The sequence below is a fragment of the Apteryx mantelli genome, chromosome 1, assembly GCF_036417845.1.
Source record: "Apteryx mantelli isolate bAptMan1 chromosome 1, bAptMan1.hap1, whole genome shotgun sequence".
In the NCBI taxonomy this organism is placed as follows: Eukaryota; Metazoa; Chordata; class Aves; order Apterygiformes; family Apterygidae; genus Apteryx; species Apteryx mantelli.
The window spans coordinates 182,099,253-182,112,695 of NC_089978.1; the positions used below are offsets into that span (position 1 = coordinate 182,099,253).

The following is a 13,443-nucleotide window of genomic DNA, read 5'->3' on the forward strand; positions in this document are numbered from 1 at the left end:
ACTTTTGGCAGAGAGTGCAGTTCCCAATGATGCATAGCAATACCATAGCACAGATAAGATACTGTTCTTGATTTTCCTAAGTTACATTTCATGAGGAAATTAGGTCAACAGAATGTAATTACCTACACTGAAATCTCCTAAGGGCACTGGGTAGATCTGTGCAAATGACTGATTATTTTGATTTGCTTACAGAAGCAAAAAAAAAAAAAAAATCAGAGGAGAAAATCAGTCTGAATAGAGCAAAATTATTTCTTGTTCGACCTGAATTGAAACATGTAGTTGGTTCTGAGCTTTTATTCACAGCTCTCTATGAGAATTAAAATAATGTTGATATTTTTTGACTAAAAATCAATGTGCAAACTGAACATTTCTGTTAACTCCAACAGCCCCCTGAAAAGGAACTTTGAGGCTGATCAGAACTAGCTGTTGGGGTTCACTTCTCTTAGAACATAAAGTCCCTTTTGTACAACAGTGTTTCGTAGAGTGCTCATCCAGGAGGTGACTAAGCTAGCTTCAGTTACTTTTTATCTATAAAGCCTGATCCTTGCCTGTTTTTCTGCTCAGAGGGGCAGCTTCTCTTCCAGACTAGCTGTTGAACTGGGCTGTTCTAACTGTTCTGTTCTGCATAAAGGAACTGAAGGTTCACTAGGCTTCAGTCACAGATAATTTCCAACAAAACTTTAGTTTTGGTTCCTCTTGAAAAGGCATCATTAGGAAGTACTTTGACTATCCAAGGTATTTTAATTTTTATTAATATACAGGATATTCAAAACATGTAATCTGAAACAGTTCTTTGTCCCCAACACCATATTTTTAGTGAAAATTCCATCAGCGGTATGCAATTTACCTTGGACTTCTTCCAGTGAGGTGGCATGATGAGTACCCCTGATGATTCAGCTCTCTCCAATTGTGTTGCAAGGTATGGCTAAATCCACACGTCTCTATGTCCTGTGCAGAGAGCCAGGTGCTCTGTTGGCTGCCCAGTCAGTGCTTGGCTATAGGTAGGGCCATAACAAGAGTGGCACAGGAGACTGTAAGGCCTCCTGAACTGAGCACCAACTGTGGTAAGAGGAATCCAGGTCCCTACTTCAAGATCTGTTTATGCATTTCTCTATTAACCAATTAAATAAATACAGAAACAACACAGCCAGTGGTGTAAGATTCCTCACACTCTCCTTTTACGTCTCAGCCAGCCGTGTGGAGAGCCATGCTCATTCTTTGATCTTTCTCTGGCCTGGTGAATCTTGGTTGCTTTGTTTTGTCCTGAGTAGTGGAGCAGTTTCAGGTGTCGGAAGCATTCCCCGGGAGCATTGCCTGTCCCAGAGTAGCTCTCAGTGTGGTTACTGGCACATCTTATAGCTGCAGGGGGGAAGGTTTGGAGTATTATACCTTTCTTCCATGACAAAAAAAAGTGGAGACTTAACAAAGATGGATGTATACTCTGTATATGTTGCCTAATGGGAAGGGGCAGGGGAGATGCGTTCCTTCAGGGAAACCACAAATGGAGCACTAGCTGAGATACTTATGGAGTTTAGAAAATTCTACAGTTAATGGCAGCTGAATTCAGAATTATGGTTTTGGACTTAGGCAAACTCTAAACTTTTTTTTTTTAACATTAGTCTGATTTTTTTGGATCCGATTCTTGCTGTCTTCTCTTCAAGTCTCTCTCTATAAAAGAAGATCACAGCAATTCTCATCTTCAGTATTGATACTTGATTAAATACATCAGAAACTGCATTGCTTATGTTTTGATATTAGAGTTGATAACAGTACGGAAGATGGATTTGGCTCAGCATGCTCTCTGCTCTTGTGTGTCATTTTTGACATGTAATCCTGACTGGAAATATAAATCATATTTTAAGAAGTGATGTAAAAATGAGTTTAAGAATGTAATATACTTCACATGCTTGGTATACTCTGTGGTATTGTTGATCTATTGCTATGGAAACGTGCATTGTGGGCTTCTAAGGGAGTTCTTGTATTCCACAAATAATCACTAGGTTCTGCAAGATTTGGAAGGATCACTTCAGCTTCCCAGTACCATCTATAAAATATCCCAGAAAAACATTCTAAACTTATTCTTTTCTTTCTGCAGGCTGCTTTTCTGGGGACAATGACCACTTTCTGGCAATTCATCAGCGAAAGAGTGGGAAACCTGTGTTTATTTATCACCATGTGCAAAGTTTGGAGAAAAGTCTGGATACAGATAGTTATAAGAATTCCAAACACAATTTCCATTCTTCTTCCCACACCAAAATAAGCCAGCTGCACCCTTCAATAATTGTTAAATCAACATTCCCCAGACCTGCCTATGACCCATCCCTCAATCTGTTAGCTATGACTGGTCAAGATCCAGAAGTGGAGAATCTCCCCATTCCTGCAACTAACGTAATTGTTGTGGTAAGTGCCTTTTTCTGTGTCCTGGTATTTTTATGAATAAATATACCTACAGACAGATACAGATATAGATTTTAATGTGGAGTATCCAAAGTTCACATTCCACTGCCTGGCATCTGAATAATGACTATCTTGTAGCTCTACTTCTCATTCAAGCAGAGCCCCCATTCACATAGCCTTACCATGATCACCTGGCAATCCAGTCTAACAGTGCAGAATATAGCCTTTCTGTAGGTAAAGAACTTATTTTTGCCTCAAATGCCTTTACTCCTCTTGTCTTGATTGGTATAGGTACTGCTTTTGCTGGATGGATTTTAAACTTACTCTGCATAGAGCACAAGAAAATGTGCCCCAGGGAACAATCCTACAGAGCCAGGGAGATTTTAAAAGGTTGACCCAAAGGTCTTGTTCACTTCCATTTCTCCCATAGTTCTATCATTATGCTTATGCAGCTGTTTGAAGACAAACCCTTTTTTCCTAAGGAATAGAACTGTGTTTTTGTTGATATAAACCATATGTGCTGTTTCTGGGAGATGTGGTCTGGGACCCTCCTTGTTCATTTAGCTATGCTGAAAGGAACTTACTCGTTCTTAGCAAAGTGGTGGCAATATTCCCTCCTGCTGTGGAGGGCATTTGTCAGTGGTCTGTCAGGTTCACCCTGCCCTGCTTTCCTGCCGTTCGTGTCTGTGGGACAGGAGCCCTCTGTGGGGTGCACAGGGCAGTCTGTGTACGTTCTGCATGGGCCCTTCTGCCTCATTCTGGTGCACTGTTAGCCCTGCTTGATTGTGGAGAATTGCGTTTGGCTTATCCTTCTCCTTCCTAAAGGGAAGAACAGTCATTCACAAGGCTTATCCACTCATTAGGGTGAACCAATTAAGATTAAATTGAAACAATGTGACTAATTACAATCACCACTCATTTGCCTAATTCTGTAAATTACTCTGAACAAAAGATGCTAGATTAAAAAAGAATGGCCTTTGCAAACAAGGAATGAAGTTAGAGTATACAGCACTGGGGCATGTTAGTACATGAAGCGTTGCAGAATAGGCATAGTTCCTCAGACTTCTGGTACCTCTAGGGATCTGCACTGATGAATTCACCAAGTAGCTGTTTGTATGCCATTGAGGTAATTGGAATGCAATAAGGACTAGACACAGAAAAGAATAAGGAGGGGAAAAAAAAAGGTTCATGTGATAATTATTTTGTTAGCCTTGCATTAAAGTTTTAATAGCTAAAACATACTATCAGAGAACTAGCCTCAAAAAGGCATGTTCTGCACTTGTTTTCATCCTGCATGAATGAGACCTCCTTATTTGAGACTAGATGATTCGTATGATCAGCAGACTAGATTCAGTTGTATGCAGGCATGCTACTGTAAACCATATCAGTGCAGAAAAGGTGTCTGACAGCCTTGCCTCACTGAGGACGTGTCAACTGTCTACACAGTCCCAATACTGAATGGTACTAATCAAAAAGAAGGGGGGATATATTTATGCCCCAAGCCAACCTCAGCCAGCAGGGCTCTAGTAAAGTCTACCTCCAAACTAAAGGTACCTACTTTCTTTCTCTATAGCTGACATCGTTTCACCTCCTGTGAAGGTGCAACCTCTCTGTCAGTGCTTATAAAGATAGAAGTGCAAGAAATTCAGAATATGCATGGCCTCTTATTCTTTCATTAAATGACCCTGTTACCTGTGATCTGTTATTTTAGCAGAGCTTTGCACATTTTTGGAGAACCACAATCCTCAACTTTGAATGGAAGAATCCTGCAAAATATTATGGGGGGACTCTGGTTTTCTCTGGCTGGCTCTGGGCCTGCATTAAAACTTAAATGAGGCAGATTTTCAATTGGCAGTCACATAAAAACAGATCTATTAAATCTGCGTTAAGTTCTCATTAAGTGACCGCGGTCTGAAGCTTCTCTACTGCATTTCTGTGATGGAAGAATCTGCTGCTGCTCTGAGGCCTTCTGTTATGGCTGAGAACCGTATGTACTCTAAATGTGGGGCCATAACAGCATGAGCTAAGCGTGGCACAAAGTCATTGGTTGGGATCTTCAGCAATCTCTGGGTGTGTCGAAGGACAGCATTTTTGGTTTGGTTTTAATGTCATCTTTTTAGAAAAAGCCTTTGGGAATGCATATGTTTTAATGCACTTTTAATGCGAGGTGCTGAGAGAGTTGAACAGCTCAGTGGGCTAATCCCACAATAAAAATTTCCGAAAGTGTCTTCCTCCAAAGGGCAGCTGTCCCACAGCAGGGTGGCTGCCGTAATCCAAGCACAGCTCTGGTCCTTCCAGGTCTTTGCACTTCTACTTTTTTTTTCTCCCTCATGAATTTCATGTTATTAGATTGTAATGTTAATGTCGTTGCAAAGGGAGTCTGCTTTGTTTTGAATGCATGTATGTCATTCCCTCTACGTTCAGAACTAACGCCTGCTGCTTGTTACTTCTTTTTGGGTTTGATCATTTAGGGCAAGTGACAGCATTTGCAGTTTTGCCCTGGCTGACCTTCTTTGTTCCAGCCTTTAGCAATGTTGTTGGTTGTTCAACTTGAAAGGGCAATTGCTAGTGTTAATGCTTCCTGTAATCCAGTTATGTGACTAGTGTACACTGTGATTTAGTATGAAAGCCTGCAAAGAAGGTTATTTTTTAAAATAAATCAATGCTGCTGCAGCTCTACAGAGGGAAGAAAACTGAATTCAATCTAATTTCGGTGACTTGAGGTCCATTTTCTTCATGATAGAGGTGGAGTGGTAGGGTAAATGGATGCCTAATGTATAACTATTGCAAGGTTACATTTTGTGCTAAGGACTAGATAATCTAACAAGTGGAACATTGCCAATGCACAGAAGAGTGCTGTGCAGCCAAGGATTCTGTAGGTACTGTGTCAAAAAGTGATGTTCTGTGACTCTTTCAGCAAAGAGTAATCTTACCGAACCTGGGGAAGCTGTAGTGCTTGTTTCCCAAAGGGAGGAAGAGGAGATGTCTTCTCGAGTAGTAAGTTTTATAAAACTGAAGGCTTTCCATCACGTTGCCCGGTATTAAATTCCTAGCTTTTTTTGTTCAGTGCTCATTGTTTGTTTAGTGAGGACAGTTGATATCCAGGGCTCTTAGAGGCATTTTGACTACTGTATAAATGCTGTACTGTTTAGCCATATGTTTTCTTCATCTGTCTGTCAAAATGACATGAGACCAACTCATCTAAAAATTGTTTGAATAATATAGGGAATTGCTTAGTTTTTAGGTGACACTTTTCAGACCTTCCTATTTTTAGGGGTTTATTTTGGACCTTAGAAACTATACACACATTAAACAAGTTAAGTAGTAGTAGTGAAATGAACAATTTCTCCAAACTGATCTGTGTTTATTTCAAGTCTTTTCAATACTGAATGGGAGTGCCGCCAAGGTCAAGGCAGTACATGGAAGGCAGAAATAATATGTGGATAAACATTTATTATTAAAGATGTTGCTATCTAACACACTTGTTTAAAACACACACACTGTGTGTGTGTGTTAGGGTTGAAGCTGAGAGAAAAGCAGAAGGGCTCATAGTAGTGATTACGTCTCAATCTAACTCTAAAGTACCACCTCATGGAGATGATAAAGCACCATAATTTCTAACCCCATGTTGCTTGGTCTGTCCAAAACCTCTCACAGATACACGAGTGTGTTGCACTGAGATTGGGCCAAGGTACTTGGGTATCTTTTTCACTTGTATCTTATGAAGCGTATGTATTTTGTCCATCAGAAATGTAAAGATGATTAGCTTGCTTAATATACCAAGTTTTTCCCATTCACCCCTCACTACTGTACACTTTCTTATATAATTTTTTTTTGTTGTTGCATACATTCCTGAGAGGTCCCAGTGCTATACAGTGTCCTGAGATTCAGCAGATCTGTACAATTTTGTTTTTCACCAGTGCTACTGAACTGAGTTGATTTAATTAGAATTTCTCTCAGCTAATGCAGTGGGACATAAGATGCACAGACAGCTACACAAAGCTTCTCTTTGCCTTTTCCATGGCTTTTTGTGTAAGCCTAAATTCCTCAGAGCTGTTAGCTCTGCCATACCATTATGTCAATTTTGTCATCAGTGTTTGAACCTTCTATATTAAAGCAAAATGAAAATAAGGAAGAGCTTCAGGTACTAGTGCTTTGAGATAGGATTCATTAGAAAAGTAAAGTGCATAAATGTTTGTTTCTACAGGTAGACATACACATGTGAGCTAGTTATTCAAGCTTCAGTACAGGCAGTGGAGTCAATAGCTAGTCAACAGAGTCAGCAAAGCCTAGAGAGTTGTTAAATTGATCGGATGCTAAGATTATGTCTATACAAGTAAATTAGCAGTGCTGAGGAATGTTCCCAGGCACTACAACGTGATAGTCTATTATAAACTGTTGAATTTTTAGTAGGGTCTTTGACATAGTTTTGGGTCAGGTTGACGAGCACTTTCCTAAACAATTTGTGCATGATTAGGGAGTTCATATAGGTCAGGGACCATTTCCAGTAGTCAAACTGCATGATGTCATCCTCTGCTGGAGATTCAAGAGTTTAATAGTATGGCCACAAGCCGTTTCCATGTCAGTTCAGTCAGTGCCTGAGAACAGTACTGGACACATTTAATTTACCAGTACAACATAGCCTTGATTTCTGCTTCAGGTGAGCTGAATATTTCTCTAGGCCCAATGGCCTTACTGACAAGATTTCCCCTGATGACAGTGGGTACACAGACACCTACTGCACACTGCTACCTATATATGTGCATATATTCATGCATGTGTGTGTGCACACGCATATATATATACGTATATATGCGCACGCATACACACACACAGAAGTGTACCTCTAGTGCCATCTTTACATGGAGTTGATTCCAGCTTAAATGACAGACATTATCTTGAGATAATTGGGAAATCCTCTCGTCAAGACACAGCTCAAGTAGGTGGGCTGCTTCTAGGTGGCTTTGAGTAGCTGGAGTCCTTCCAGTCCTGAGGCTGTGAAACCACAGCGGAGCTGCTTTTACACTTATGTCAAGTTCATCCCACAAGTACTTGTACGTCCTCTTGTCTCACTTCACTGGCATTACATACTCAGTTCAGAGAAGATGCAGCTCTTGCTTGCTCATTGGTATGGCCTTACACATACATGTTTCTCCCTCCATCAGTTCCCCATTTCCTGCTGCATCAGGTTTAAGTATCAGTGTCAAAGCCCAGGACCTCAGCCACTTTATTTGTTCAATGTGTTTTATTACATTATCCCCACCACTACTTCTTCTCCTGCAAATGTCTATTTTTCTAATTGTTTCTACTTTCTTCCAAGGCATGGCTTCCACATGGAGTGTCCTCTCTGAGTTCCTCTAGTAATATGCAAGATGTCCTGCCCTCCTCTCCTTCGTATATCCACTCAGGACTTATTTTGGGTTTGAGACTTGCTTCTTCCTTTTGAAGATTAGCTAAACAAAGGGAACCAGACCAAAAAAAAATCCTTTGTTCTTAACATTGAAACTTCCTTTTACTGATTGGCTTTGTTGGAGTGCCATAGTTGGAACTGTATGAGGAGAGCTGAACACCAAGGAAGGGGCATTTAACCCTTCCAGTCATTTTCAGTTCAAAAAAATATTCCCCTATATGTACATTTTTGTGGAAACATTTAATTTAGCTTTTTTTCCTCTTCATAAAAATGAAACAATATATGTGGAATTGCTTTTTTTTATACAGAAAATACATTTTGCTTCTTAGGAAGCTGTGAGGTTTTGATAATGTAAGAACCCCCATTCTTCAAGGCTAAGTAATCAAAGTTTTGGCTGCTGGTTTCTTTAGGTTTTAGCACCTCATTGAATACCAAGAATATACTCTGATAATGTTTTTCATTAATATGCTGTTTGAGCTTTTCCCAGCTGTCTACCTTGCTGACTGTTTTTTCCATAGTCTCTCACTACTGTTTTCCCATATGTTGAATACCTTACTTCGATATAAGATAAGGGATCTCCCTGTTCTGATCCTCTTTGTTATGAACTCTTCCAGCTTTCAAATGCTGTGGCAGCCTCTGCTGATGCATTGTCAGTCCAGTTAACACCTAGCTGGACAAGCTGCATCTCTGAGCTCTGTGGTTCCTGAACTGAATTTAGCAAGGATGTGGTGAACAATCTATGAAGTTATATTTAACAGTGTTTCTGACACAGTCTGATAAAAATGCTTAGAAATCTACAAGAAACTTTTGATAGCTGAGGGTGATCCACTGAACCAGAAATTTAGGAACTGCTTTTAGGGTACTACAGACCAAAAGTGATTTGTAATTTGGGGGTCAGGGTGGGATGGATGATGGTTAGGGAATGTTCTTAATAAGGAAAGACAGAATTTCTGAAAGCAAGTGGTAAATTATCATTGTCTGCCCTCCCTCATCTGGTGTTTGACAACTTATACTACATTTGGTTTAGAAGTTCTTCAAAATGGTAATTTTATCTTCCTTATTGCACCCAGTGCAGTGATGTCCTAATTTTCACTGGGATACACTAGATGTAATTATTCTGTATTGTAATAATGAAAGTGACTAAGGAGATGCTTTTTGAATACTGCATGAACCTGGGGTCTCAGCCCCAAATCTGTCAAACTCCTGCTCCAAAGGCATTTACCTTCTGGTGCACAGTAAGATCACATGCAGCTTGGTACTGTGACTCAGATGGCTCTCTGTATCTTAGTCCTCTAGTTCAGTAAAAGTACCCTAAGCCCACTCTTTCTGTAGGCCTTGTGAAGAGATGTCAGAATATTTTTGAAAGTATATTAATCTACAAAATGGGGGAAAATAAGGCAAAAATATGTTATTATTCAGGAGAACAAATAGTCTATAAACTGGCAGGTCAGCCAGTATTGGGGCAAGCAGCCAAGCTAACTGTCTGTGAAACATAACAGAAAGTCAGATGTCACTTTTTGCCACTTAGCATCTGAGGCCTGTTATTGCCAGCCTAAGAGAAGGGTTGGCATTGGGCCAAGCAGAGGAGGTATAAATAGGAAATCATGTCTCTGCAGTGACTTCTCAAAGGAGCTTTCTGAGAAGTAAGATCCCCAAATCCAGCAAGGTATCAAATGTGTCCCTCTTTGTTTCCAGGTCATGTACTTGTCTGATGCTTGAAAAAACAGAAGACAAATGCTGCACTGATAGACAATGAAGTTTTAAGACCTTATTATAATTACAGTTCTGAATTGCTAACAAGCTCTGAATGTTAGTCACATGTTACAACAGTGGACAATATCAGTCACTTCCCTTAGCGTGATTGTTAATCACTGTTATGTCCTTTTACATCTTACATTGCAACTCCAAACTCTTTTGGTCATGCCAAATCTTCACAATATTTGGCTCTTAAATCCAAGTTCACCTGCTAATAAAAGACTGATGCTCCCCATTATCTTAGCCTTTTCTTAAGTAATTATATTAGACATAATGTATCTGCAGCAAGCCTTGCAAATAGACCTAGTAGCCTGCAGCTCTGTTATTCTGGATTTTGTTTGCACAAAGAAGTTTAGAGAGTCTGCATTAGTTGGCCTCATTTGCTTTCTGCTTCCTTCTGTGCACTTCAGCAGGGATAATTGCATGCTGAACCATTATCATGGTATTGTGTTTGTTGTCAGTCTTTGGAAGATGGCAGAGAAGATTGCATTAGGTTGTAACACACACTGAAACCTCCTTAAGGCACATTTATATTTTTGTCATCTGACTTGCAAAATGTTAATAGAATGTTAGTGGGATATTCAGGAACCTGGTGCTTTAATTGGTCCGTTTAGTGCTGGAAGCTTGTGAAACAGCTCCTACAAATAATTTGGGGTTATTTTCTGTATCATTCAGTGGGATGCTAAATTTGAACCAAAGCTAGTCATATCTTTTGCAAGCTGCCCAATTCTTCTTTTTGTGGTCACTTTTCCTGCTTTTTTTTTTTTTTTTTTTTAAGTGAAAGGAAACTGTTTCTTGAAGTCATTTAGTCTTCTGCACAGTTTAAATGAAAACTGGATTTTGGGAGCAGGCCTGTTAAATTTTAACCTTTTGTTTAAAAACATACCATTGACAGTTAGTATTGTGCAGTTCATCTGTAAGAAAAAGATATCTAAGTGCCAGCTGTTCCATACTTCCTCTTTCAGCTGTATGTTCCTCTAACCAGCCAGTCTCAGCTATAAAATAGGTAGATAGCTGTGTGTCGAAGAAAGGAATCTGCCTATGCTTTTCCTTTTTTCAAATGGTTGGTTTTTTTCTCCCATGCATGACTTAATTCAGAAAATATATTTTGGCAAAGCAGAAAGTCTCCATGAAATTGGACTGAATTCAGCAACAACTGCAGCCAAATCAAAGACCTTTATTTTTGCTTAAGCATTTCCAGGAAGTTCAGGTTTCTCAGAGACACAGGGGAACTCAGGTATAAGAGAAGGACCCAGTAGTCAGGACACCATGCCAAGTGTGAGACCTGGCTCAAACAAAGCCTTGCTCTGAAGGAGGTAGAAGAGGAAACAACCTGAGTCTTTCCCATTTCACATGATTTAGATAAGGGGTATAGAGTGAAAACCTGTCTCATATACAAAGATGAATGCATTGTTTCCACCAACTGAAAATTCAAAAAAGTGTTGATCTTAAGCTGACCCAGTGCAAACTTCATGTATATGTTTTGGTTGGGACTCTGAAATAGGAAAAAAAGAACCACAGACACCCCCCTCCCCACTTCCCCATTACTGACACAGCCCTACTTATTCCTGTGGTTGCAATAGACTTCTGTGCCATTTCTGTGCATTGCTGTACTGAATTCCAGGAGAAAAGACCCAAAGATTTAGACAACAGTGGATTTTCGTCCCTGCCCTTTGCTTGGCTCCTTTGGGGCACCCAAAAGGTACACTTTGGGTGTTATGGTGAAACCCTTTGCATGGTTGAGTGTTTTGCTTTCTGAGGTAGGCTTGCACCCCTTATGAGCTGGAAGTCCACTGACTCTGCCACCCTGAACAGTATAGGCAGGTTTGTATTTCTACAGGAATTCAGGAGATTGCTGTACTGTGATCTCTATTCTGTCGTCTTCTTACAAGAGAGCTGAAACCTACTGCTGCCTAAATTTGACTGAGGAAAGGGAAGAGCTTCCTGCCACATACAGTTCCAGTTACCATCATTGGAATTGCAGGTGCTTGACATCCAAAATCATAAATGATGAAATGGCCCTGCTGGGGTAATGGGACCCACCAATAAACAAATCAGTATGTTGACTACTCCCTACAATAAAACCATGCTAGGTGTTGATAGTGTTCAGGGATAAAGAGTGAAGAAGTACACATTGGTGGTTTTTTTTGTTGTGTTTTTTTTTTTAATTCTCTTCTGTTAGAGCCCTCAGAGAACTATCTTTGTAACATTTAAAAGGCACTCAGATAGAAAAACAGCATGTGTTTCCTTATCAGTCAATGTTTTGTTGGATCTGGCAATTCAGCCTCTGGAATAATCCCTTTGGTTCTTCACTTCTGACATAGTTGTTAGGAAAAGTGACAGCTTCTCAAAAATTCCTCAGTGGTTCAAAATGTGTGTTTTGCATGTAACTGTTTAAGTGTCAATATTATAGCCTTTTAAAATAGCTTTTGAAAAAGAAAAATAACAAATTCTCTCTCAATATAATTACTACATTAATATATGATTTTTTTAAAAAAACATGGTGAAATTTTGTGTCACAGAAACATAGTATTAGAGAGCAGAATAAGATCTTTTGAACATACATTTCAAAAAAAAAAAAAACCTCATAAAACAAATATTAGGACACTTTAGTATCCCTTTAACCAAAAAGAAATGCTGAATTCTGAAAAGCAGTGAATAGACTGAGAGAATTTTGATCTAGGAGGAGTTTGAAAGAGATAAGATAGCTGTCAAATGAAAGTTTTTTTTTCTAAACACCTCAGACTTGAAATGGTTAATGGAAAGGGGAATACCTTAGGGAAGTAGGCAGAGAGATATCAAATCTTATTTATTTATTTATTTTTCTCCTCCTCTCCTCTAAAAGCATTTAAGCAATGTTTTGCTGTCCTTTTGAAGGTCAGTCATGACTGACAATTAGTAATTGAGATCATTGTGATGAAGAGCAAAATAAGAATTAAGTGGTAGAAAATACTTTGGATATAATTCTTTGAGTCCAATATATGGTAGAAGCATCATGAAAAGTGTTGTCGGTAAACATAAAGAATTGTAATAATCTAATATACTGGATAGTGTAGGAAGGGGGTTGACAGCATATGCTGTATCTTTGTTTAAACAGACTCACATTTTCAGCCTTTATTAGCTGTTGGGGATAATATTGGAATGTCTACTTTATACAGATTTGGCTGAAAATATACATTTTATTTGGGAATGGTCACTGCATAATACACTGTAGCACAGAAATCAATGACTATAAATCCAGTTTTTTACATTTACAGTGTGCTAAAGTCTGTTTTGTTTGATTTACACAATGTCATTGATTGAATATCTTTCTGTTTTTTGATCATTTTCCTGTTCCTGTTAGCATATGGTGGTGTTTTAGAACAAGAGGTTATCCTTTTGCTGGAACTAATTGTACTAGTAAAGTTGTTTGCTTTTTTCAAAATAGCAGAAATAATGATGACTTCAGTTACAGTCCTGTAGTGCTCTGGTAACATTTATATATTTCTGCAAATTGTTGCTAATATGCTTTCTCTCTGCAGCACTTAATGTATTGGCTAATTAAGAACACAGTTCTGGAGGCTTTTACAAATTACAAATAGATATGATATTACAATTTAATATAATGAAAATGATATCATGTTATAATAGATTAATTTCAGGTACTCTACCATGTAGTTTTCTAGACATGCAATATTCTGATCTGACAGGTCATTAAAACACAAGTATTTTGGACTAGGGGAAGAATGGCCTAAAATACTGCATTCTTCTTTTAGAGTCTTTGCATTCTTTAGGCAAAATGAATCTGATTTCTATAGCATTTTAGATACTTTGTCTTGAGGTGATAATGAAAGATTAGCATGAAATGTGCTTTGTCCTCTCCACTTCTCTCAAGGGCTATC

General features: G+C 38.9%; 1 protein-coding gene across 1 annotated transcript in view; it reads left to right on the forward strand.

Moving 5' to 3' along the window:
* Positions 1-2,331: 2,331 nt before the first annotated feature.
* PTPRR (protein tyrosine phosphatase receptor type R) overlaps positions 2,332-13,443 on the forward strand; it is a 145,814-nt gene continuing 134,702 nt past the window's right edge. The window contains exon 1 of the mRNA XM_013947012.2: positions 2,332-2,400. Within this exon, the coding sequence (XP_013802466.2) occupies positions 2,338-2,400 (63 nt within the window). The 5' untranslated portion in view covers positions 2,332-2,337. The remainder of the gene's footprint in view (positions 2,401-13,443) is intronic.